Source organism: Leucopleurus acutus (genome assembly GCF_964270905.1).
Source record: "Leucopleurus acutus genome assembly, chromosome: 4".
Lineage (NCBI taxonomy): Eukaryota > Metazoa > Chordata > Mammalia > Artiodactyla > Delphinidae > Leucopleurus > Leucopleurus acutus.
Window position 1 is genome coordinate 34035357 of NC_139146.1, and position 23352 is coordinate 34058708.

Consider the following 23352-nt stretch of genomic DNA (forward strand, 5'->3'; position numbering starts at 1 on the left):
TGCTTTTTCTCATCTTTATCCTACTTTGTGCACCGGGGTCCTTCATGAGTTACCTTGTTGCTAGGGTGGGAAGAGAAAAATTACATTAACAGCTTGTACAGAAAAATGAAATAGTAATAGAGGTATTTGCTCAGCAAATATTTACTGAATGCCTACTAAGTGCTGGAAACTTTTCTGGATGCTGGGGATCCAGTAGAGAGCATAACAGAGCAAACAGCAACAAACAACAACAACAAAAATCTTCAAGAACTTTATAGTCTATTGATAAGTGCTAAGGAAAACTCACACAGCATGAGAAGAGGAAATAAAATTTTGGTGGAGTGGAGGCCATTATTAAGTTATATACTTCTGATTTTATTGGACTGAAGCCATGGCTTGTTTTTCGTTTGTTTATTTAAATAAACTATATTTTGGAATAGTTTTAGATCTGGCAAGGTTGCAACAGTAGTACAGAATTCCAGTATATCTCTTACCACGTTTTCCCTAACGTTAGCATCTTTCACTACCACTGTACATTTGTCAAAGCTAAGAAACCAACATTGGTACATACTATTAACTCAACTCCACGTTTTATTTGGGTGTCACTGGTTTTTCCACTAATGTCATTTTTCTGTCCCATGATCCAATTCAGGGTACCACATTGCATTTAGTCATTATATTTCCTTAGTCTCCTCTAATCTGACAACTTCTCAGTCGTTCCTTGTTTTTTGTTTTCTAATGACCTTGAAATTTATGAACAGTATTGGTTAGGTATTTTGTAGAATGTCCCTCAGTTTGGGTGTGTCTGATGTCTTTCTCACGATGAGACTGGAGTTCTGGGTTTGGGGGAAGTGTACGACAGAAGTGAAGTACCCTTCTCATCATGGCATATCAGGAGGTACATGCTATGAACATGACTGGTGATATTAACCTTGATCACTTGGTTAAGGGTACTGCTTGTCAAGCGTTCTCCACTGAAATGTTTTTCCCCTTCCATACTCTATTCTTTGGAAGTGAGCCACTAAGTCCAGTCCACAACTGGGGGGACAGGGTAAGCTTTACTTCTTGGAGGGGAGGACATCTACATATATTGTTTAGAATTTTTCTGAAAGTAAGATTTGTCTCTTACCCCTCATTTATTTATTTATACAATCATTTATTTGTATTACTGTGGACTCACGTATATTTATTGTATACTTTGGGTTATGATTCAATACAGGCATACCTTATTTTATTGCACTTTGTTGTACTTCAAAGATATTGTGTTATTTACAAATAGTTTTGTGGCAACACTGTTATACAAGTCTGTTGGTGCCACTTCCCAGCGGCATTTGCTCATTCGGTGTCTCTGTGTCACATTTTCATAGTTCTTGCAATATTTGTTATGGTGATATGTGATCAATGGTCTTTGGTTTTACCAGTACGACTCACTGAAGGCTCAGATGATGGTTGGTGTTTTTTTAGCAATAAAGTATTTTTTAATTAAGGTATATATATTGTTTTTTAAGATATAATATTGTTTCACACTTAGAAGACTACAGTGTAATGTAAACATAACTTTTATATGCACTGTGAAACCACAAATTTGTGTGACTTGCCTCATTGTGATATTCACTTTATTACAGTGGTCTGAAACCAAGCCCACAGTATCTCCAAGGTTTGCCCATACCCATTATTTATTTTGTCACTCAACTTGTTCCAGGTTTGGCCTTTGGGAACTCTTTCAGGTTGGCTCCATTTCCCTTTGACATACCTCCAGCCTTTTGTTTTGAGCACTTGGTTGGTTTCTGGTAGTACAGGATATTCCAGGCTCAGCTTGTATATTCTTTGCCCCAGCCTTAGAATCAGCCCATTCTTCAAGAAGCCCTAGTTCTTTTCATTGGAGAATGGTATTTAGAAGCCAAGATTTGGGTGCTAGGTATAGTCATTGCTACTGGAGTGTCAGCCAGTCCTCATTTTATTTATTAAGATATTTTTAAAGTCTGAATTTGAAAATTATACCAAAGAAGTAGCAGGCCAGAAGTAGAACATACCCTGACTTAAGAAATTGCAAAGTGAAAATTTTCTATGGCTGTATTAAGCCCAGCTTTTAGAAACATTCATTCCAACAAAAGTATGCATTGGGTTATTGCATTTTGTTTAAATAATATATACTTTTAAAGGTATTTTATATATACATTTCAGTATGCAATGAGGATAAAATAGTTTCTGTTATTGAAATTTTTGTTTTAAGCTTACCTTAATATTAGCATCCTTATCACTTTGAGTGGAACAAATGATGCATTTCTTTTAATTTGGTAGGACCTTTAATCCTTTGTTCATGTAAATTGTAGGTGGAAATTAGGAATTCTATTGCTAGGTTTCTCTTGGGAAAATTGACATCAGTTTTAGTCCATTTCACTTATTAATCAGTCTCTTTTCGAAAGTAAGATTTTTCATATTTGGGGTTTTCGTCTAATTTAGACATATTTTGCTTTGGATGTTTAAGCCACAGGAATAAGTAAATGGTTTCAGCAACTCAAATATGGTTGATTTGGTGTGTACAGCAGTCCCACTTGTCTGTGGTTTTGCTTTTCACAGTTTCAAGTACCCTTGGTCATATGTGGTCTGAAAATATTAAATGGAAAATTCCAGAAGTAAATATTTCATAAGTTTTAAATTGTGTGCCACACTATTCTGAGTAGTGTGATGAAATCTGGTGCTGTTCTGTTTTGTCCTGCCTTGTCCCTGTCCTGGGCATGAGTCATACCTTTGTCCAGCCTTAGTAAATATCTCGGTTGTCAGACCCACTGCCCAGGCACCACAGAGCTTGTGTTCAGGTAACCCTTATTTTCCTTAATAATGGCTCCAAAGCGCAAGAGTAGTGATGCTGGCAATTCGGATATTCTCTTACTGTGCCTAATTTATAAATTAAACTTTATCATAGGTATGTGTGTATAGGAAAAAAAAAACATATGTAGGGTTATTATCCACAGCTTCAGGCATCCATTGGGGTCTCGGAATGTATCCCCCGAAGATAAGGGGGGACTACTGTTTTTCTCTTTCGTCATCAGATTGAAGCAAGTTTTAAAAGTTGAATTAAACTTTAAATTGGGAGTTAAAGTTAATTTTGAAAAAAAAAAATTTAAAACGTATTTAAAATTTAAAAGTGGGTAAGAGTATAATTGCTCTAAAGAACAAGATAGTCCATTGCTTTAATTCTGTGTTTTTGTTTATTTTCCTTTGCAGAGAATGTAGCTGGTCACTACATTTCCCCCTTTCATGATATTCCTCTGAAGGCGGACTCTGAAGAGGTATTGTTTTAACTTGTTTGGGGCATGAAAATATGTACTTCTCGTATCACCATAAAATGCTTTTTGGAAGCATCTTGAAAGAATGTGGTCAGAAGCTGAGAAGGGCAACAGAGTTATCATAACAGGATTATAAGCCTCCTTCGTGAATTAGAATTTGGATAAGACTAGGATTCTTCCAGGAGGACTTGAGGAGAAAGAGATGTTAGTAGTCGATAAAGCTTAGAATTTGGTCAGAAATAAAGATTTAAGGTATAGAATTTAAGAGGTTAACAAGAGGCTTATTTTAAGTAGTAGTAACAGTAGTAGTAGAGGTAATAACATTTGTGAATTATTTTTTGCTAGCCACCATGTGAACATATGACATTTTATTTAATCCTTATGAGTTGCTATTATCATCTCTAAGGACACCGGAGCCGAAGGCATGTTATTGACTTGTCTAAGGTCACGCAGCGGTAAGTGCCAGAACCAGGTTTTGAAGTAGCATTTCTGACCACAGAGTTCATGCTCTTTAACTACTCTACGAGACAGATGCTAGAAAGATAAAGTTGGGAAGATTGTAGTCTTTGACTAGTTATTCTTTTAGAACCTAAAATTACTTGACAGGTGTGAGGGTGGAAGGGATATAAGTCAGGTCAGAGGGAGATCTGCTGCTGAAGGTGGAACTAAGAGGGGCTCGGAATATTGGAGCCTTCCGAGGACTCTACTGACTAGCTGGCGAGATGGCATAATTGGCAGTGGATGTTAGTAGTCACCATGACGTTGGAAGTTCTTTTCTTGAAATCTGAGTAGTTACAACAATTGGCTGACTTCATCTGTTAAGTAAGTTAACCAGGACTATGTTCCTGGTTGAGATTATATGGGGCTAGTTAGTGGGGTGGGGTTTTCTAGAACTGTGGGGAGATGAGTGTGAAGGCAGAGGCCAGTGAAGAAGTGGGAAGCTGCTTCAGATGCAAGGCTGGTTTGACCTTTTTGGTGTTACCTCAGGGGCTGAATTTCAGGCATCATCCAAAGGTTCTGGAACTCTGGAGTAGGACTTACGCTGCCTTGCAGCCCTTCACAGGGCTGGACTGTCCATAACAGTGGCAGCGGGGAGAATAATAGCAAAGATTTATTGAGCGTTTGTAGTGCTTAGGCAAGCACTGTGCCCAGAGCTTGACTTGCATTATTTCAAAATGTGCCGGGCTACTATTATCATCCTTATTTTGTTAATGAGGTTAAGTACCTTGCTCATGGTCACAAATCTAGTTTGCTGTGGAGGTGAGATTTGAACTTAGGTGCTCTAACTCCACAGACTGTATCTTTTTTTTTTAAACATTTCTTCAGGCTTTATTTTAAATGATAGCAGGTTTGAGGTCAAGAAGACAATAGGTGATGGTGACTTGAAATAGTAAAAAAAAAAAAAAAAGCAAAAGGAAAGGTATTTTATTCTAAACTGTTATTTACAAACACATTTAAAACTATAGTCATTTCCTATAATGTCTGTAGAATTTTCTATAAATAATTTTCCCAGAAAGAGCGAGGAAAAGGATGCTCGGCAACAGAGGTACCCTTTTCTACAAAGCCTGTATCTTAACTGCTCTTGTGTAATTCTTCTAGCTCATTACTTCCGAGGAGTATTCAGCTACAGGACAAGGAGTCATGTAATCTGGAGAGAGAAAGAAACCAATGAGAGGGCAGAAAGAACTCCACAGTACTGTGTGTGTGTGAATGTGTGTATGTGTATGTGTGTGTGTCCATGTGTTGTGTTTTGTTGTGGCCAGTGAGCTGTCCAACCTAGATATCTCACGTCTCCCAAAAATTCTCTTTGATTTTGGCCAAAAGTGCGTGCATTCATCTATTTATTTATTCATAGACTTATTCATTCAGTAAACAGTTATTGCATGCTTATTAGGAGCCTGACAGTATTCCAAGCACTAGAGTTGCAGTGGTAAATAAGGTGAATATAGTTCCCACTCAGCCGGAGGAGACTAACAACGTGAAAATAAACAAGTCAATCCGATAATGTTATGTGCTCGAAAACTCGAATAGGGTAAGGAGGGTAGGAGTGACTGGTGGGTGCTGCTTCAGGTGTACTGTGACAAAATCTTTATACCTGATCACAGTAACAATGATGATAATAATATTGGGAGGAATCATGTAGTAGGTAGGGGTGGAGGTGGAACAAAGAGTGGGCTTTAAACATCCCAGTGGGCATAATATTCTGCCTAAGGAGGATGGGTTTTGGGGAACATGAGATTTGGGGTTATGAAAAATTGAGGATAGGGCAGGACAAAGTATAACAGGCTATACTGGTGAATTCTGGGCCTTTTGGAGACTGGTACACACAGTGGTTATGTAAATAGGTTTCCCTGGTTCCCAGTCCTAATGGGTAGAATGGTTGCACCTTATACTTTGGGTGGTGGTATTATAGGAACAGGAATAATGTTTCCGGGCCGCTTGGAATAATTGTTTTTCTGTTAGTTTTTGTTTCCTCCACTAGTTGTTTTGGTGTGTAAAAGTTACATATAATGTGTGAGCATTTGTGAATGGCATAATTTTTCTTCTCAACCCACCATACACTCTTAATTTAAAAGTGCTTGATGGAGGCATAGTAATCACACCTCGGTGGAAATCACAGGCAGGAGGTGCAGCCGAGTACTTTCATGGCTTGTTAGTCATACTCCCTGAAGTTTCATTCCAATAATGAAATGACTGTTTTAAGCATAGTCACTGGAAACTGCCAGTCTTTCCTTAAAGACTGAACAGAGCCTTTGCTTGTTTTATAAAAACTAGGAAAGTATACGTGAAAGAGATGTAGCTTTTCTGATAATTTGTTTTGTGAAACACTTTGATGCTCATGCACTGGGGATGCAAATGCTGAGAGAAAAATGAAGTGGGCATTTGGTGGATTCTCTGTTGAATCAGGTTCCTGGAAGCCTCTGTAGTGGAGTGTTTATTCAATAGGCATATTTTCATTGCTCTGCAGTCAGTGCAACTGTATTCTTTCATGAAATATCACAATCATAAATACTTTTTAAATTGAAGTATAGTTAATTTACAGTGATTCAGGTGTACAGCAAAGTGATTCAGTTTTATATGTATACACACACACACACAAACACACAATATATATATATTCTTTTTCAGATTCTGTTCCATTATAGGTTATTACAAGATATTGAATATAGTTCCCTGTGCTATAGAGTAGGTCCTTGTTGTTTATCTATTTTATGTATAGTAGTGTGTATCTGTTAATCCCAAATTCCCAGTTTATCCCTCCTCCTCTTTCCCTTTTGGTAACCATAAGTTTGTTTTCTATCACTGTGAGTCTACTTCTGTTTTGTAAATAAGTTCTTTTGTATCATTTTTTTAGATGCCACATGTAAGTGATACCATATGGTATTTGTCTTTCTCTGTCTGTCTGTCTTCACTTAGTATCATGATCTCTAGTTCCATCCATGTTGCTGCAAATGGTATTATTTCATTCTTTTTTATGGCTGAGTAACATTCCATTATATGTATATACCACATCTTCTTTATCCATTCATCTCTTCATGAACATTTAGGTTGCTTCCATGTCTTGGCTGTTGTAAATAGTGCCGCTATGAACATTGGGGTGCATGTATCTTTTCGAATTAGAGTTTTTGTCTTTTCTGTATATATGCCCAGGAATAGGATTGCTGGATCGTATGGCAGCTCTATTTTTAGTTTTTTAAGGCACCTCCATACTGTCCTCCATATTGGCTGTATCAATTTACATTCCCACCAACAGTGGAGGAGGGTCCCCATTTTTCCACACTCTCTCTAGCATTTATTATTTGTAGGCTTTATGATGATGGCCATTCTGACCAGTGTGAGGTGGTACCTCATTGTATTTTTGAATTGAATTTCTCTGATAACCATCTTTTCTTTTATAGGAAAATGGCATTCCTACAAAGAGAGCACGAAATGATGAATATGAGGTATATCTAAAGGTTTTTATTTGTGTGTCTCACTTACATTGTCTTTTAAAGACCTTGATGATAGTTTGCATTTGTAAAATGATTCTGAATTATTCTCCCTTGCAAAACTTTTATGTGCATTCTGATGTTTTTCTGCTTCTAGTAACTCTTTAAGGCAGCTAGGGACAATATTACCATTTTACTTTTTTTCCCTTGTGGTAAAATATACATAACATAACACTTAGCATTTTATTTATTGTACACTTTTTAAGTATACTTTAAGTGACATGAAGTACTTTAGCATGTTGTGCAACCATCACCACCATCCATCTCCAGAACTTTTTCATCTTCCCAGACTGAAACTCTGGACCCATTACGCAAAAGCTCTCCATTCCCGCTTCCATGCAGCCCCTAACCACTATTCTACTTTCTGTTTATGAATCTGACTATTCTGGGATCCAGGAACAACTCTTTTGGGGGTAGAGAAGAAAAAACAAAAAAGTGATACCAACTATATGCTAAAATAAATACATTCTAAATCAATCTTTCAAGTATGTGACTGTCAAACTTTTAATTTGACATATTTCTTGACTTAGGATCATCCCATTTCTTGCTGTTGATACCTTTTCATCTTGCTGTTTCCAGGCAGCTTTTCCTGCCACTTCCTTAGCCTTCTTTTCCCTTTCCAACCTTCCTGTGATCTAGTCTCTCATCTGGCTGAAACTTTTGACCCCAGCCTTTGCATCCACTTCCAAACATAGCTGTGGGGCTGTTTAATTCCTGTCACCTTTGCCTGCCCTCCATCTTGTATTTTCCTAAACTGGCGTTTGTCAAAATGGTCCTAAGCCATCTGCATTGGAACTGCTTAGGGCCCTTGTTGAAATTTCTGATTCCTGGTGCATTCCATATCTACTAAATGAGAATCTCTGCTTGCTGGGGACTGGCTAGTCTACATGTTTAACAAGTGTTCCAGGGCATCCTATACACCTGAAGTTTGAGAACCATTGCTCTAGATGTTGGGTGAATAGACATTCAGGGGTTCAAGTCTTTATAGGTTCCTAGAGACTTCAAATGTTAAACTGGAAACAGTTGTTTCAGTGGGAGAAATGTATTGCGAGTACACACGGCCAACTTAACATTTAATTCTTAGTTACGTAGTTTGTGTGTCAGAGACTACCTGATTTGAGGGTTTTTTTGTATTTTGTTTTTTTAAATTCTCTCCTATTTCCCCCACCCCCTAGGCCCTGGCAACCACTTTTCTACTCTCTTTATATGAATTCGGCTTTTAAAAATTTTTAAGATGCCACATATAAGTGATGCCATGCAGTATTTGTCTTTCTCCTTCTGGCTTATTTCAGTGAGCATAATACCTTCCAGGTTCATCCATCCTGTCACAAAGGGCGAGATTTCCTTCTCATGGTTGAATAATATTCCCTTGTATGTATACAACATCTTTATTCATTCATTTGTTGACAGGCACTTAGGTTGTTTCCGTGTCTTGACTATTGTGAATAATGCTGTAATGGGCACAGGAGTGTAAATAGCTGCTCAGTATCCTGTTTTCATTTTTTTTTTGGATATATATCCCAAAGTGGGATTTCTGGGTTATATGGTAGTTCTATTTTCAATTTTTTGAGGAACCTCCATACTGTTTTCCATTGAGGCTGCACCAATTTACATTCCCACCAACAGTGCACAAGGGTTCCCTTTTCTCCACATCCTTGCCAATACTTGTTATTTCTTGTCTTTTTGATGATAGTCATTCTAACAGGCAATGAGCATCTATCTCATAGTGGTTTTGATTTGCATTTCCCTGATGGTTAGTGATGCTGGCCATCTGTATGTCTTCTTTGGAAAAGTGTCTATTCAAGACCTGTGCCCATTTTTTAATCGGATTGGTTTTTTGCTGTTGAGTTACATGATTTCTTTATGTATTTTGTATATTAACCCCTTAACAGATTTATGACTTATTTTCTTCCATTTCATTGGTTGCCTTTTCATTTTGTTGATGGTTTTCTTTGCTGTGCAGGATTTTTAGTTTAATGTATTCCCATTTATTTATTTTTGCTTTTGTTGCCTTTGCTTTTAGTGTCAAATCCAAAGTTTATTTGATATTTTAAGAGAAAGAGGATAGAAGGGTGATTTCCTCTCATTTTTTCCCCAAGTATATAAAATCTACTGACTGCTTTTTCATCTTTTTTTTTTCCCCTGCAATAAAAATAGAAGGGAATAATAGAAAGAAAAGAACTGAAGGAGGAAGTAAATGCCCCTGACCCATACTCAACTTTCTGAATTTGAAATGTGTCCCCTTGTATCTTTGTGATTTTCTAATAAATTGCAGCAGGCCATTTTTGGTTTGTAATTAACACTAATCCTAGGATAACCAGACTAACATTGGCTTTAAAAAATTACAGGTCATATGCATTTTAGCCAGAGAGAAGAAAAACAGGCTGGAAATACACTCCTAGTGATCAGAAACAAATGATGAGGGAGAGTGTAGTTTGCAGGCTTAAAATTCAAACCCGATCCATTGTTCTTTTGGTGTAATTCAAGTCTCCGTGAGTGCTTTTGGTAGGTGTCCTTGTGTAAAAGGATTGTCACTAGCTTTGTCTTCTCTGTCACCTCTGAGTATTCATCTGCATGCATTTGTTCTCTTATAGCCAGACTTTCAGGGATGAATAAATTATGTGAACATCTGTCATTTCCTTAGGTTTTTCTTTTTAACAGCTACTTCAGACATATTTAAACAGGTGCTGGGGTACCTCATGAAAGAGCATAGAAAATGAAACATAACAGCAGGCCTGTGTATAAGGTTGCTAAGATAGGTATGAGACATACTTCTAAGGAGCAATTGTTGAGAATTCATTCTCAGCTTTGTTCCTTATCTCGTTATGAGTATGCAGTTTTGTCACTGGTAAACTTTAGTCTTATCTAGAAGAGCTTAAAAACCATCATTATTTTTGTGGCTTGATTTATATTTAATTGTATAAATGGCATTCTTTGAATTAATAGCATTCATGTTTCACTAAGAAAGCCCCAGATATTGTTTACCAGTGCTTTAAACCAGAGGTTCTCAACTCTGGCTGCATATGAAAATTGCTTGGAATGCTTTTAAAAATAAGCAGTGCCCTGGCTCCACCTGCGAACCATTGAATTCAAATATGTAGGAGATGGGGCTCTAAAGATCTTTTTCTTTTTTTTTTACTTGGTTACAGCTCTCCAGGTGATTTTGCTGTGTGACACAGTTGAGAATAAGTATATTTAATCACTGCTTCTCAAATGATCTGTGGTGAAGGACAGTTTTTTTGTTTATTTCTAATCTGTTGTGAACTGATACTTTAAAAAAATACAATCAAAATGAATTATTAGAAAAGTGTAATTCAAGTGCCAAATTTTTATTATTAGGTTCAACAGTCATAAAAAGTACTCTGTCAGATTGTTATAAATGTTGCTAAATGAACCAGTAACAGTCAGATTACAGATTAGCCCTGGTCCATGACCACACTTGGAGTAGGACTGTTTTAAACCATTGCTTTGATAAGTTGTTGGTTACTGATATCAGAATGGCATACAAGTCAACTTTACCTGTAAGACTTTCTCTTTGTGAGGCCGTTACTGTAGGAAATTATTTTTACCCATCACTGATGTAGAGTCTCCTTTGTTTTAAGTACTCTGCAAAGTTCAGAACTGCTAAAAAGAAGCAGTGGTCCTTTTATAACTTTAGGGAACCAGAGATCACTAGATATGCAAGCTAAGCTTTAAAACTCTTTGTAAGCTTTATCACTACCTATACCAGTAGCCTTAATTTTATATTATATCATAATAACTTGGATTTAAATATTGTTTTATAATTTTAAAAATGCTTCATAATTGTTTGTATTTTCATTTAAAATATGTAATTCCATCTTCACAACAACCTTGTGTGGGGTGAGGAAGGAGATTATCACACTTACTTTGTAGACTGGAAAAGTGACACATTCAGCTCTCACTCCTATTTTAGCTGGAAAATAAAAGTTTCCTGGCTCCATCCTGGTTCTTTCACTACCCTGCAAAGGTATTTCCAGAAATGTAGCAACTCCTAACACTGTACAGTAGTGGGCAAGTGACACGATCAGGTTTAAATTCTGTTGTGTTTTAAACAACTTCTATAATTTTTTAGAAGGAATTTAAGGCATAGGCAGACATATGATAAAGACGCTTGACATTTTTTGTGGGAAAAAGACTAAAGCATTCTCATGCAGGAGATAAGTGAAAAGATAAAGGAAGGCAAAATTAAAAATTTTTTTTCTTTGTTGTTTTTTTAAATTGCAGAATTTGTTTAATATGGTTGTAGAAGTACCTCGGTGGACAAATGCTAAAATGGAGGTATGGATATATCCTATTAATATCAAATGGAAATGATAATAATGATATAAAAACTTGGTTTCAAGTTGTTTGCCATAATATTTTGAAATTGGGATGGTTCACAAACTTCTTTATAATTAAAGCAATGGAAAACATTCTTGTGAACTTATTTTGAATCTAATTTCAAAAAGGAAAATATTATTCAAAGCTGAATTTATACTTTAAAGAAAATGTTTTCCATTTTTGCCTCCCTAGTTTGTTATACACGTATTTATTTAATTTTCCTTGACTCCTCTGTCTTTGAAAATGACAAATATTTTCAAGATTTTCTTAAATAGATTCTGATATGTATTTTGTTCATAGACACAACTGAAACATATTATTTGGGGCTGATGATAATTTTGGTTTCTAAGGACTTAATTTTCCTTTAGATTTTATTTTAGTCTACTAGGAATGAAAGCATTTTGCTGGCCAACTTGGTTTCTGAGCACTTTCTAAGAGCATCTGCTGTTCCCCTGGTTAGCTTTTTTTTTTTTTTTTTAAGTTTTTCCATGAGACATGAACCTATCAAGAACTTCCCTTTTGCTTTTCAGAATTTTATGATTTCATCTTCAGTTAGGTAAGATCCCTTATAGTTCCGAATGAAATTTAATTTATGGTACTTAGTTTGTTTAGTTATTTAAGCCTTCTCCTACAACTTTGGATGTGATGGCAAGTATTATTTCAAGTGTTTAAGGATTGTTATGTCAGTATATATTTCTGAGATTTTATATTTGGAGGATTGTCAGTAACTTCACCAAGTCCTGGTAGTATTTTGTTGTTGTTGTTAATATTTTAATAGGAAAAAGTAAAGATATTAGATTCTTCTTTTGTTCTTGCTTTAAATACAATGTTTTATCATTCTGGCTACTCTCTACCTCACTTGGGTATAGGATCAAGATTCTGTGAGATTCTGCCTAATTTAAGCAGTGTTTATTCATTCAAACATGGCTTCAGTTATTTTTTATTTACTTTATAGGATAGTTTTTTTTTCTTTTTGCATGGCAATTTGGATATGTTTGATTGAAAGGTAACTTTGAAATGAAATCACTTGGTGAAAATCTTTAAGTTAACTTTATTATAAGATTGATGGTAGAAAGTCTGAGATTAGTAACAAAGAGGAAGTTGATTAATCCTTATCCTCTTGCCGTTTCAATAGGCTTTCTTATTTGTGTTAGAAATAATGAGTTCATAAGTAATAGAGTGCCTAAAAATATAGTCTGATGTTTCTTTTCCAGACAGTTTTTTTTAATACAGAACAGTAAATTAGAAACAAGAACTGGCTTAATTTATTTTAAAGTGTCTTTGATCAGTCAGTTGGATTATGAATACTTAGTCTGATAATGGCAGATTTAAAAAATACTATTTGAATATAGGATTAATCGTTTCTTATTCCCCACCCCTCTTTTTTCCATGACCTGCTTAGATTGCCACGGAGGAGCCATTGAATCCCATTAAGCAAGATGTAAAGGATGGCAAGCTTCGCTACGTGGCAAATATCTTTCCTCACAAGGGTTATATATGGAATTACGGTGCCCTCCCTCAGGTAACATTTTTGTTATAATGGTAAAACTTCTCTGTCTTCTGAAAAAATTGCCTTGTAAATCCTGTGAACTACTTGAATTTAAATTGGTTCTGAGGACATGTCAGTGTGAGAGATTTGTGAATATAAATTTTTTTAATGTGGAGTTTTGTTGTATCAGTAAATTTTTTTTTCAAAGTATATATATGTCTGTACTCAAGTTCTTAGAGTTAGGTATATAGAACAATCACATTTGGCATTTTGAATGTTATTTCTTTTTCTGGGCTTGGCTATTAAGAGTCGTGAAAAATGTTTTATCTCCTTTATCTGCAGTCATTTCTTTGGATATGACAAGTTATGCTTTTATATGCATTCATATATGACAGCATGAATTTTGTTTTTTAAATTTTAACAGATGAACCTTTTAAATTGTTACCTCTTTCAGAACTCATTGTGAATTGAGTAAAGCAACTTAATTATATACTATTATGAATTTATAATTTTTAAGTGGGAAGCAATGGAAACAATGACTAAGTAATGGTAAAGCAGCATTCCTATTAGAGAGTAACACTATTTGCTTTTCTTCCTTTCTTCTCCCTTTTTGTTTTCTTCTCATGTTTCCTCACTCCTGGGAAGTGGTAACTCCTTCCAGATAATTTAGTGAGTAAAACTCAGAATATGCAGGTTCAGAAGTCTAGGTTTGGGGACACAGAGAAGCATCTGCCTTTATGTTTATAAAAGCCATTAGAGCATCTGTCTATCTGAATATTTAATTTTGATTATTTAAATTTTATTTATTAATTTTAACATTTTGCATGAAATTCCAAGATGCTTTTTGGAAATTATCTGAGAAAAGGAGGTCTTGCTTTATCCAACTCAGAAAAACAGCTGCCCATGTAGAATAAACATTCACAGGAAAAGAAAAAAGAAAAATGTTTTCTAAAGAGTCAGGCTGTCTTTGATGCAGTTAGACCACCCAAGTAGATACATTCTTGGTTAAAACAGGCATTTCTAACATGGTGTGCTAAGAATGAGGATGTCTGTTGAAACCAAGAAGGCAGGTTTTCTGACTCCCCAGGTGCCTAAGTAGAGACCCTGTTTGACCTAGCAGTGAAAGAGCAAGAATATTTTTGTTAAGCTTGGGGGATAGGTCTGTATGAGAAGACATAGATGAGGGGGAAGGCCAAAGAAGCCGTTGAATTAGAGAAAGGCAAAAACAGAGCCATAAAAAGTATGTATTTGTTTATTTCATTAAATATTTATTAAGGATTTATGTGCTAGGCTGTGTAATAGGTGTTGGGAAAACAAAGAAAAATGAGAGATACGTATAAGGTCAAGGCAGCATAATCAGTGACTAAGAATGTTGATTTTGGAGCCAGCTTGCCACTTCCTAGTAATGTGACCTTGGGCAAGTTCCTTTGTCTTTCGGTACCTCACCCTCTTTATATGTAAAATAGAGATGATAAAGTACCTACTGCACATGGTCCTGTTGAGGTTAAATGAGTTATTGCACGTTTATGTTAGAATAGCGCCTAATAGATAGTGATCCCATTATTATTACTGTTGGTACTTTTATTATTATATGGTCTTTATATAGACTCTTGGGGGTGGGGTGATCATCAACTAAACCAGTGGTTACAGTGGAGCATAATAGATGCTACTAACTCATCTTTTGTAGTTTATCTATTTAAAGTCCTGACAAATTTTTGTGCTCCTCTGCATGTGTTTGAATGTGCAAGATGCTCTTGCTGCTATTATATTGGTCTGTTAGGTGCAGTGGTTCTTATATTAGAGCAGAGTTCGACTGCAGCTGGCTCTTTGCCCTGTGCCTTCACCACTGCCTACCAAGATTTCATACTCCACCTAGTATCCAAAATACCATTTTGCCCATAAGAGAACCTTTTAATGGTCTCTTGTTGCTAAAAGGATAAAATAAAAAGTTCCTAATATGGCTCCCCAACCCTTCATGATGTGGCCCTGCTTCTCCAGCCTCGTTTTGCAGCCTTCGTCTTTCCTCACTTCCATCCCACCACAGCAGCTTCTTCAGTGTTTCGAGTGTCCCTTGGCGTTTCCACACCAGCCCTTCCTTCACAGAGCTGTTTATTCATTCTATACACATTTTTTGAGTATCTAACGTTTGCCAGGCCATGTTCTAAGTACTGGAGGTAAAGCAGTGATAAAAGGGACAAAAATTCTTCTGGGACTTGTATTCTGGGCAGAGAGACAGACAAAAAAAAAAAGTAAAAATGTACAGTACATCAGATAGTGGTAAGCGTGTTAGAGAAAAATAAATCAGGGAATGGGGCTGGGGTGTGTTGGGATTGTTGCGGCTTACACAGGGAGAAGGCCTCAGTGAGGTGGTATTATCTGGGGGGAGACCTGAAGAAAATGGGAAGGTGTTTATCTTAATAAAGACCTGAGGAAGTGAGGGCCATCTAGGGGAATTCATCAAGAAACAAGTATAAAGGTCCCGAGGTAGAAGGAGGCTTCTAGTGCCTGAGTAACAGAAAGGAGGCCAGTGTGGCTAGAATGGAAGTGAGGAAGAGGAAATCGACCTGTATTCTCTCTGCTGTTTTCAACCAGAGATCTTTAGTATCTTTTTACACCCAAACTGACGTTGTAGCGTGTGTGTGTATGTGTGTGAGAGTCTTCAGCAGAGGAATGTACTATAGACTGCGTAGAGGTGAAACACCAAACAAAAATAGCTACATAGATTCATGTTTATAAAAAGTTGAAATTAGGCCAGTTGATGGGCAAGGTACCGTACCCAGTATCTCTTTGCTTCAGGTTGATGTTAAGACAGAGTGAGCCTGTTAAAATGCAAGCCAGCCCCCGGTTCCATTTATGTTTTTGGTCTCGTGTCTAGCTTCTCTTCCTGCTCTCTCACCTCCACACTGGCCTTCTCACGACTGCTCTACGCTCCAGGCACACTCCTGCCTCAGGCCATCACACTTACTGTGTCCTCCAGCCTGGGACACTCTCTCCCAGTGGTCACATGTCCTGCCTTCTTAAATGTTTGCTGGTCGGTTACCTCCTTCACGGTGTCTACCCAGAACATCCTTTACAGCTTTAACCCATGTACTCCCATTCCTCCTTCCATACTTGTTTTTTTTTCCCTTTTCCATTACACCTACCAACTTCTGACATGCTACATAATTTAGTTATTTATTATGTTTATTTTTAATATCTTTTAGCTAGAATGCAGTCTCCATAAGGGCAGGGATTCTGTCTGTTTTGTTCACTGATGTCTTCCAACTGCCCAGCTTAGTGTCTGGCACCAAGTAGGTGATCAGTAAATATTTGGGGATGAATGAATCCATGAATGCACGGTGTATGTTGCATTTGCTTCGTAGGCATGTGTGGGTAATTGGATTTTGCTGTTCTCTTACGATTTGTCTTGTAACAGCAGGAAGTTTGTCCAGAGCGGTTACCAAGCCAACCACGCTTGGAAGAACATTTAAGCAGCAGAATACTGTTTAAGTAGCAGCCTCTCCATTTAGCTTGTAATCCGTCTGTGTGCCCTCATTTCAGACCTTCATCTGCCTAGACTGTTTAACCTTAATAACTTCCCTTGCAACAGCAATAATGCCTTCCTCAGAGTTTGAGTTTGGACTGGGCAAGAATCATCTTTGTCTTCCCCCTGATTGTGCATATTTCCCACATATTATTCAAGTGTAATAACTTTCTGTGTAAATATTTAGAGGACCTGTCTGAATAATGTTAAAGGACTAGAATCACTAACTTCAAGATTTCTTCAGTCTTAATGTAATATCATTGTATTTATTACTTTGAACTTCATTATAAATTTGGTTCAGTGACCCCAAGTTTCATTTAGTACCGCTTCTTAGCTTTATAACCTGGGACCAGTGACTAAATGTCTCTTTGTTCCTATTTGTTCCTCTTTGTTGCCTATTTGTTCATCTGTATCATCCTGCCACCTACCCCACAAGGTTATTGTGGATATTGAATGAGATGATCAAAGCAAGTTTAGCCCCGTAGTGAGTGTTCAATAGTATTATCTCGATGATGACACTGTTGCCACTGATTGATATTAGCGGCTAATAGTAAATAGCTTTTGCTCCAGATTGAAGCTGGTGAAATTCAGGTAGCGGTTGAGTAGATCTTACTTCCTTTGACTTGAATATAGGAATTCTGATTGATCAGGAAGTAGTTCTCAAGAAGCATCTGTATACCCAGCTCTGTACCATTCAGTGATTTTTTTTGAAGAGACTGAAGTACAAGATCATGGTGATTACAGATGTATTGGTTAATATTTATAAGATTGTAAGGTAATGATCTCAAAACCTTCATGAGGGTGAGTAAAGTTTGTTTTAGGCTAGATCAATAATCTATGTATTCTGATTTTTTTTCATAGCTTTATAGCCATCCTTTATATGAGCCTAGCATTATTTGTATTCTTCTTGATAGGTTTTTAAACTCTTTTTAAAGCTTTTCGTGGGTCCCTGCTAAAATTTTTCTATATACTTAAGATATATACGTATATACTACTAAGTATATGCCTATGAGTCAGATTGCTAAGTTCTGAGTTACATACCTACTTACTGTACTAGGTATTCACAAATTGTTTACAAAAGAACTTGTAATAATATATACTCCTACCAGTAGTAGTAGGGTTCCAGGTTTCTTACATCGTTACCAGTATTTAGCATTATCAGATTTTTAAGTTTTTGAAATAGCATCTCATTTTGGTTTTAATTTGTATTTCTCTGATCAGACTGGGTATCTTTTCATATATGTGTAAGTCATTCCCGTTTCCTCTTTGAATTACCTGTTCCTGTCTTTGACCCATTTTGTATTGCGTTGCTCTTTTTCTTATTTAACTGTAGAAGTTATTTCTAAATTCTGGATCTAATCTTTTGTTACTTTTGTGAAACAATTATTAAGATTTGGAATTTCCTCTTCTGGATATTTCTTCTCTAGCCTGACTGTGCTTTTCTAGTTGTTTCTCTGCCTAGTTAGATACTTAAAGCTACACTCGAGGGCATAAAGTTTTAAATTTGTCAAGATTTCCTCTCCTAGTGATTGTTTGAAATTATACTGTATTTTCAAGTTAAGTTAGAAGTCATTTAGTATGACTCTCTTTTTGTAGTAAAAAACTGAGCCCTGAAGGTATAGAGTGTTAAAGGCGGGACTAGAGATAGCAAGAACTCGTATGGTCTTTTTTTCTGGTGAGGGAAATCATGAACCACTCACTCGCCCTAAAATTGACAGCATTGTTATAGCTTAAGAATTTTGCCCGTATGTACTTATTTTCTCAAGAGAAGGAACTAAATTGATAGGTAATGTTGAAAGTGGAGTTTCTGAAGGGAATGTAGACCAATGAACCAATCAACAAACAGAAACACTCACAAAAACCAAGTGGAATACCACTTACATGAAGACAGTTTTTGTGTCAGTACCAGAAAGGACTTTTGTAAATATTAAATCCGACCAAAATGGGCTAAGTTATCTCATGAATTTGTGAGCTTCCTGTTTACTTGTAGTATTTATGTAGATTATGAATGACCACTAACAACCATAGAATTCAGGGCTGGGATGTATCTAGCAGTTGTCTTATTTAAGCCATTCTTTTTGTAGGTGAGGAAACAGGTCTGGATGTTTTGGCCAAGGTAGTTTGTGGCTAAAGTAGGACTAGAATCTAGGTATCTTCCTTCAGGCCGGAGTGACTTCTAGCTTATCACGTTTATTCCCTTCTGAGAGTGGGAGTGAGGTTAAGGAAGGTTCAAGAAAGGATTCCTGCATTAGGAAGGAAGAACCTCTCAGATATTTTCTGATTCTGCCTCTGGGTTTTCTAATTCCACTTATACTTCACTTCCATCTTGGCTTCTCCAGCACATTAAGATTAATTTTGTAGCATTTGTGACAAATGCTACACCATTTATTAGCATGGTGTTCTTCAGGGTGTTTGACTGTGTCCTGTTGGTTTCTGTTCCTAACTCCTGGTCAAGAGTAGGTAATCAATAAATATTAACTCAGTGAATGGATGCCTGGTAATAGAAAACAAGAAGCAGTAAGGTCAACCGTAGGAAAATATACTTAGGAGATTCTGAGAGTAAGAGAACTTAAAAGAAGAGAATCATGAATAAGGTTATATCTGAAAGTAATTGCCATTCAATTACCAAATATTTGTTATCAAAATCTGGGCATCATATCATAATTTTTAATAGCATGTGTTCTAATCTCATTGCCACCATTTAGAATCTGAGCTTGGCAAGTTTAAACTCTGTGCTGCAGTTTACTTATCTGTACAATGGGGTTAATAGTGGTACATTCTTCATGGGATACATGTATGTATATATGTGTGTATATCACTGGGAAGGTATCTCTCACCTATAACCAATATGTAAGGTTAACAGTTATTTTTATTATCCTTATATTTTATTAGTAATGCTAGTATTGGGGGTAGTGAAATGTTAGTCGTGGTTTACTGATTTTGCTTTCTGGTAAGGATGGGTCAGTTTATTCCTGAATATGCTATAATTATGATCAGAAGGGAAATACTAGAGTTTATCTAGGGTTTAGCTGTAAATAGGGTTCATTTTAAATTATCTATATAAAATTAGAGGAGCCAATCTTGGATAATCTGAAGTTCTAGGTAACATTCTTGAGATGACACAGTCTCTGCACATCTTATAAATCTGAGAGAAATAATTTCAGGGAACTTCTACAGTTCCACTTAGAATCAGCTAATTATGGAGCTTTTGGGGAAGGATAGTGCCTAAGGGATATTGAAGCTTGATAACAAATTTCCGTTATGCTGTTCATTTATAAAAATACTCAATGTGTATAGTTTATAGCCAACAGGGTATAATCTTTTCAGTAAACAGGGTATAATCTTTTCAGTAAATCTTTTCAGTAAACCTTTTCATGGTTTTGTCAAATTTTCGAGATTTGATGACAAATGTAGAGGATTTTTAAAATGGAATGAAATGGGACAAAAATGGGTTTTTCTTTCATAGATACTTGTTCTTTGGTTTATGAAGGGAAAACTGGGTTTGTTCTAGTAGAAGTTACTTAGAGTATAGGAAGTTTATTTTCAAACCTGGAAAGCCAGACCCAATGCTGTTCCATGTCAAAGGAAGCAGTGAGTAGTGGAAGCAGCAGTCCAGACAGTTAGTGGAAACAAGGGCACAGACAACAGGAACACCTGAACTGAAGCTCTAAATAAAAGTGAGCATGATTTTAGACACTGACTAAACTTGGAAGAAGAGTGTATTTGTAAATACCACCCACTTTCAGATGTGATTATACAGACAAATGAAAGACAGAAGGGAGGAAATAGTATGAATCTGTTTTAATTATTATGATGCTTAGGGATGTGCTGGCATGTTGGCATTGAGCCTATTTAATTTCTGAGAATTTTCCCCTCGGATTATGGCTATCTGTAAAACTTCATGGACATGTGGAAAGATTAAGATACATTATAGAGAGTATTAACCCATATTCCACCCCCGCCCTTCTGTTTTTTAGACTTGGGAAGATCCCCATCGAAAAGATAAGAGCACAGACTGCTGTGGAGATAATGATCCTATTGATGTTTGTGAAATAGGCTCAAAGGTTTGTTGCATAGACTGTTATTCTAACATATGTTCAACTTTATTCATGCCATAAAATTTCAGTTCTCTTTGGAAGGCACCGATTCTTCAACTCTTCAAAGTTCTAGCCTATTCATCCCTCTGATGTCAGTTCTTTTTTGTATCTTTACTTCCTTCTCTTAAACTAGGGGTTGGTAAACTACAGCTGGTGGCCGGTCAGATCCAGCTCGCCACCTGTTTTTATAAATGACACAGCTCCAGCCGTTCATTTACATATGGTCTACGGCTGCTTTTGCACCACAGCAGCAGTTGAGGAGTGTAGCAGAGACCGTACAGGCTGCGATGTCTAAATATTTGCTATCTGACCTTTTACAGAATAAGTTTGCTGAGTCCTGTCTTCATCGTCCTTGCCCATTATCCAGACAGGAAGTTCAACACTGATGAAAGCCAGCTGGTACTCTTTTTTTTTGTGCCTGTTTCCAGGGTGCAGGGTCCCACTGGGGACAAACAAAACCTGAGCTTTCATAGGTTACTGCTACCCATAGAATACTGTGTGTCTTTGCACACATTCTTCCTTTCTCCTATTTTCTACTGCATTTATTGCCAATATTTATTGTTCTCTGCAGACATTAAACTCCTTGTACTTTGTTCTCACTCCCAGCAGAACATGTTGTCTTTAATTTTGTAGAGCTCGTAGAAACCAGCATGTAGGAACCCCCTAACTTTCCCCGTTAGAGTACCAGACACCTGTGCCTGCAGACACTCCTTCTTCCCTTCCTTCTGTTACTCTGAGACCAGGGCTTCCCCCTGTGCTCTAGATCCTGTCCCTTCTTGCCTCTTGAGTGACACTATTTTCTTAGCTCTTCTCTGTCCTGTATTTACAACTTCTCTTTCTTTATTGGCTTCCTCCCATATGCCTGTTCTCTTTTTCCTTTTCATAGGAAGACTTGTAAAAATAGTCAACACTGACCTCTATCTCCTCCTTCCCGCTTAAGCTTCAACCTATTTCAAAATTGTTTCCGTCCCCCCATTATTTCAGTGAAACTGCTCTTACTAAGGTTACTGGTAACTTTCTTTTAGCCAAATCCAACTGGCCTGTTTCACAGGTTTTGTCTAACTTGAATTTACCTTAGTATTTTATACTTTCACCTCATCTTCCTTCTTCAAACAGTCTCTTTGCTTGGCTTTGATTATATCATAGTATCTTGGATATCCTCCAATTCTCATTCCTCCTGGGTTTCTTTTGCAAGCTCCTTTCTGCTGCCTGCTCCTTAAGCATTGCTTCGCTTGAGGGTTGTGCCCTGGTTCACCTCTTCTTCACTTGGTGTCGCGACTCCCTTGGTGATCCAGTCCCAAGCGTTCATGGTCTTGCTCTCAAATTAATGTCCAGCTCAGACCTACGTTCTCAACTACTACACCTACACTTGAGTGTCTCCCAGGCACCTCAAACTCATTGTGTCCGAAACTGAATTCATTGTTTCCTCCTGTCCACATGAAGGACGTCTCTCCTCCTTCCCTCCTCACCACCAGGTTCTTGAGCCAGAAACTGACGGGACATCCTTGATCGTCCTTTGCTTCTCTTTATCCTATTAGTCATGAAATACTGATTCTATTGTTCTAAATGGCCTTTAAATCTCTTTCTTTCCATTATCACTGCAGCCAGCTTTGTCTAGTCCTCAATTATATTGCACTTGAATTATTCCTACTACTGACCAGTTTCCTTGCCGAGTCTTATTTTCCCTCCCGATTCCAGATTCTTTTCCGGCTCTACTCTTTTTGAGTCCCTGTCCCCTCCTTTTCTGACTTCCTCTCCTGCCACTGTTCGTCTGCAGCTGTACCAAACTTCCAATTCCTATAATGTATCTGCCGTCACTCGTGTACAGGCCTTCACACAAGCTGTTCCCTTTATGTAGAATGGAATATTCTCTTCCTTCACTTTATTTGACTTCCCCCTTCTTTTCACTTTACCTCCCCCTGCTCTTCCTTCGGATCTCAGCTGTAATATCACTTCCTCTCAGAAGTCTCCCTTTGCCCTCTGTACACTAACATACTTGCTCTCTGGTCTGTGCTTCCTCAGTACCAGTAGTGCTGTGTTTTTGGTCTAATTGTCTCCTCCGAGATGGCAGTGAGCTCTGTGAGGATGGGACTCACCGTTACAGCGTGTAACTCAGTGCCTGGCACAGGGCGTATGCTTAATGTAAGACGTTCCAAATGCAATCATTACTTGAGTCATATTCTTCTAGCTGAGGTTAAATCGGTTTTCTCTGGAAACTCATATTAGCACTTTTAGGCTTCCAGAATGTTATTCAGTGAATAGTGTCCTCTGATTCTTTGTCACTTTGTTTATTTACTGTGTTCTTCTGTTACTCTTCTTTTTTCTTTCTCGTCTTCTTCCTCATTCTCCTTTCTTATTCCTCCTCCTTTCCTCCTCTTCTTCAGCCTCTTCTTTGACTTTCTATTCCTTCTCTTTTTGCTTTTTCTCCTTCTATTCTTCTACTTCCTTCTTTTTTTCTTCCTTGTACTTTTATTCTCTTCCACCACCCTCCCCCGGCGGCTTTTCCTTCCCTCTGTCTCTTACTCCTTTCCTGCAGGGGAGATTCCCATCCAACTTAGATTTCTAGTTTACACCTAGATAAGGACAAATAGGGGCTAGAGTTCATGCTTGTGTTACTCTATAATGCCTTTATCTCTCCAGCAGA

The 23352-nt window shown here is 37.2% G+C and overlaps 1 protein-coding gene across 4 annotated transcripts in view; it reads left to right on the forward strand.

Annotated features, from left to right (window-relative positions):
- PPA2 (inorganic pyrophosphatase 2) overlaps positions 1–23352 on the forward strand; it is an 84651-nt gene that overhangs the window by 12984 nt on the left and 48315 nt on the right. For 2 of the 4 annotated variants that reach the window (XM_082838420.1, XM_082838422.1), the window contains 5 exons: positions 3208–3272; positions 7169–7213; positions 11504–11557; positions 13002–13121; positions 20589–20675. In XM_082838420.1, coding sequence (XP_082694546.1) covers positions 3208–3272; positions 7169–7213; positions 11504–11557; positions 13002–13121; positions 20589–20675 — 371 coding nt within the window. The remainder of the gene's footprint in view (positions 1–3207; positions 3273–7168; positions 7214–11503; positions 11558–13001; positions 13122–20588; positions 20676–23352) is intronic. The other 2 variants (XM_082838421.1, XM_082838423.1) reach the window with 1 other exon arrangement.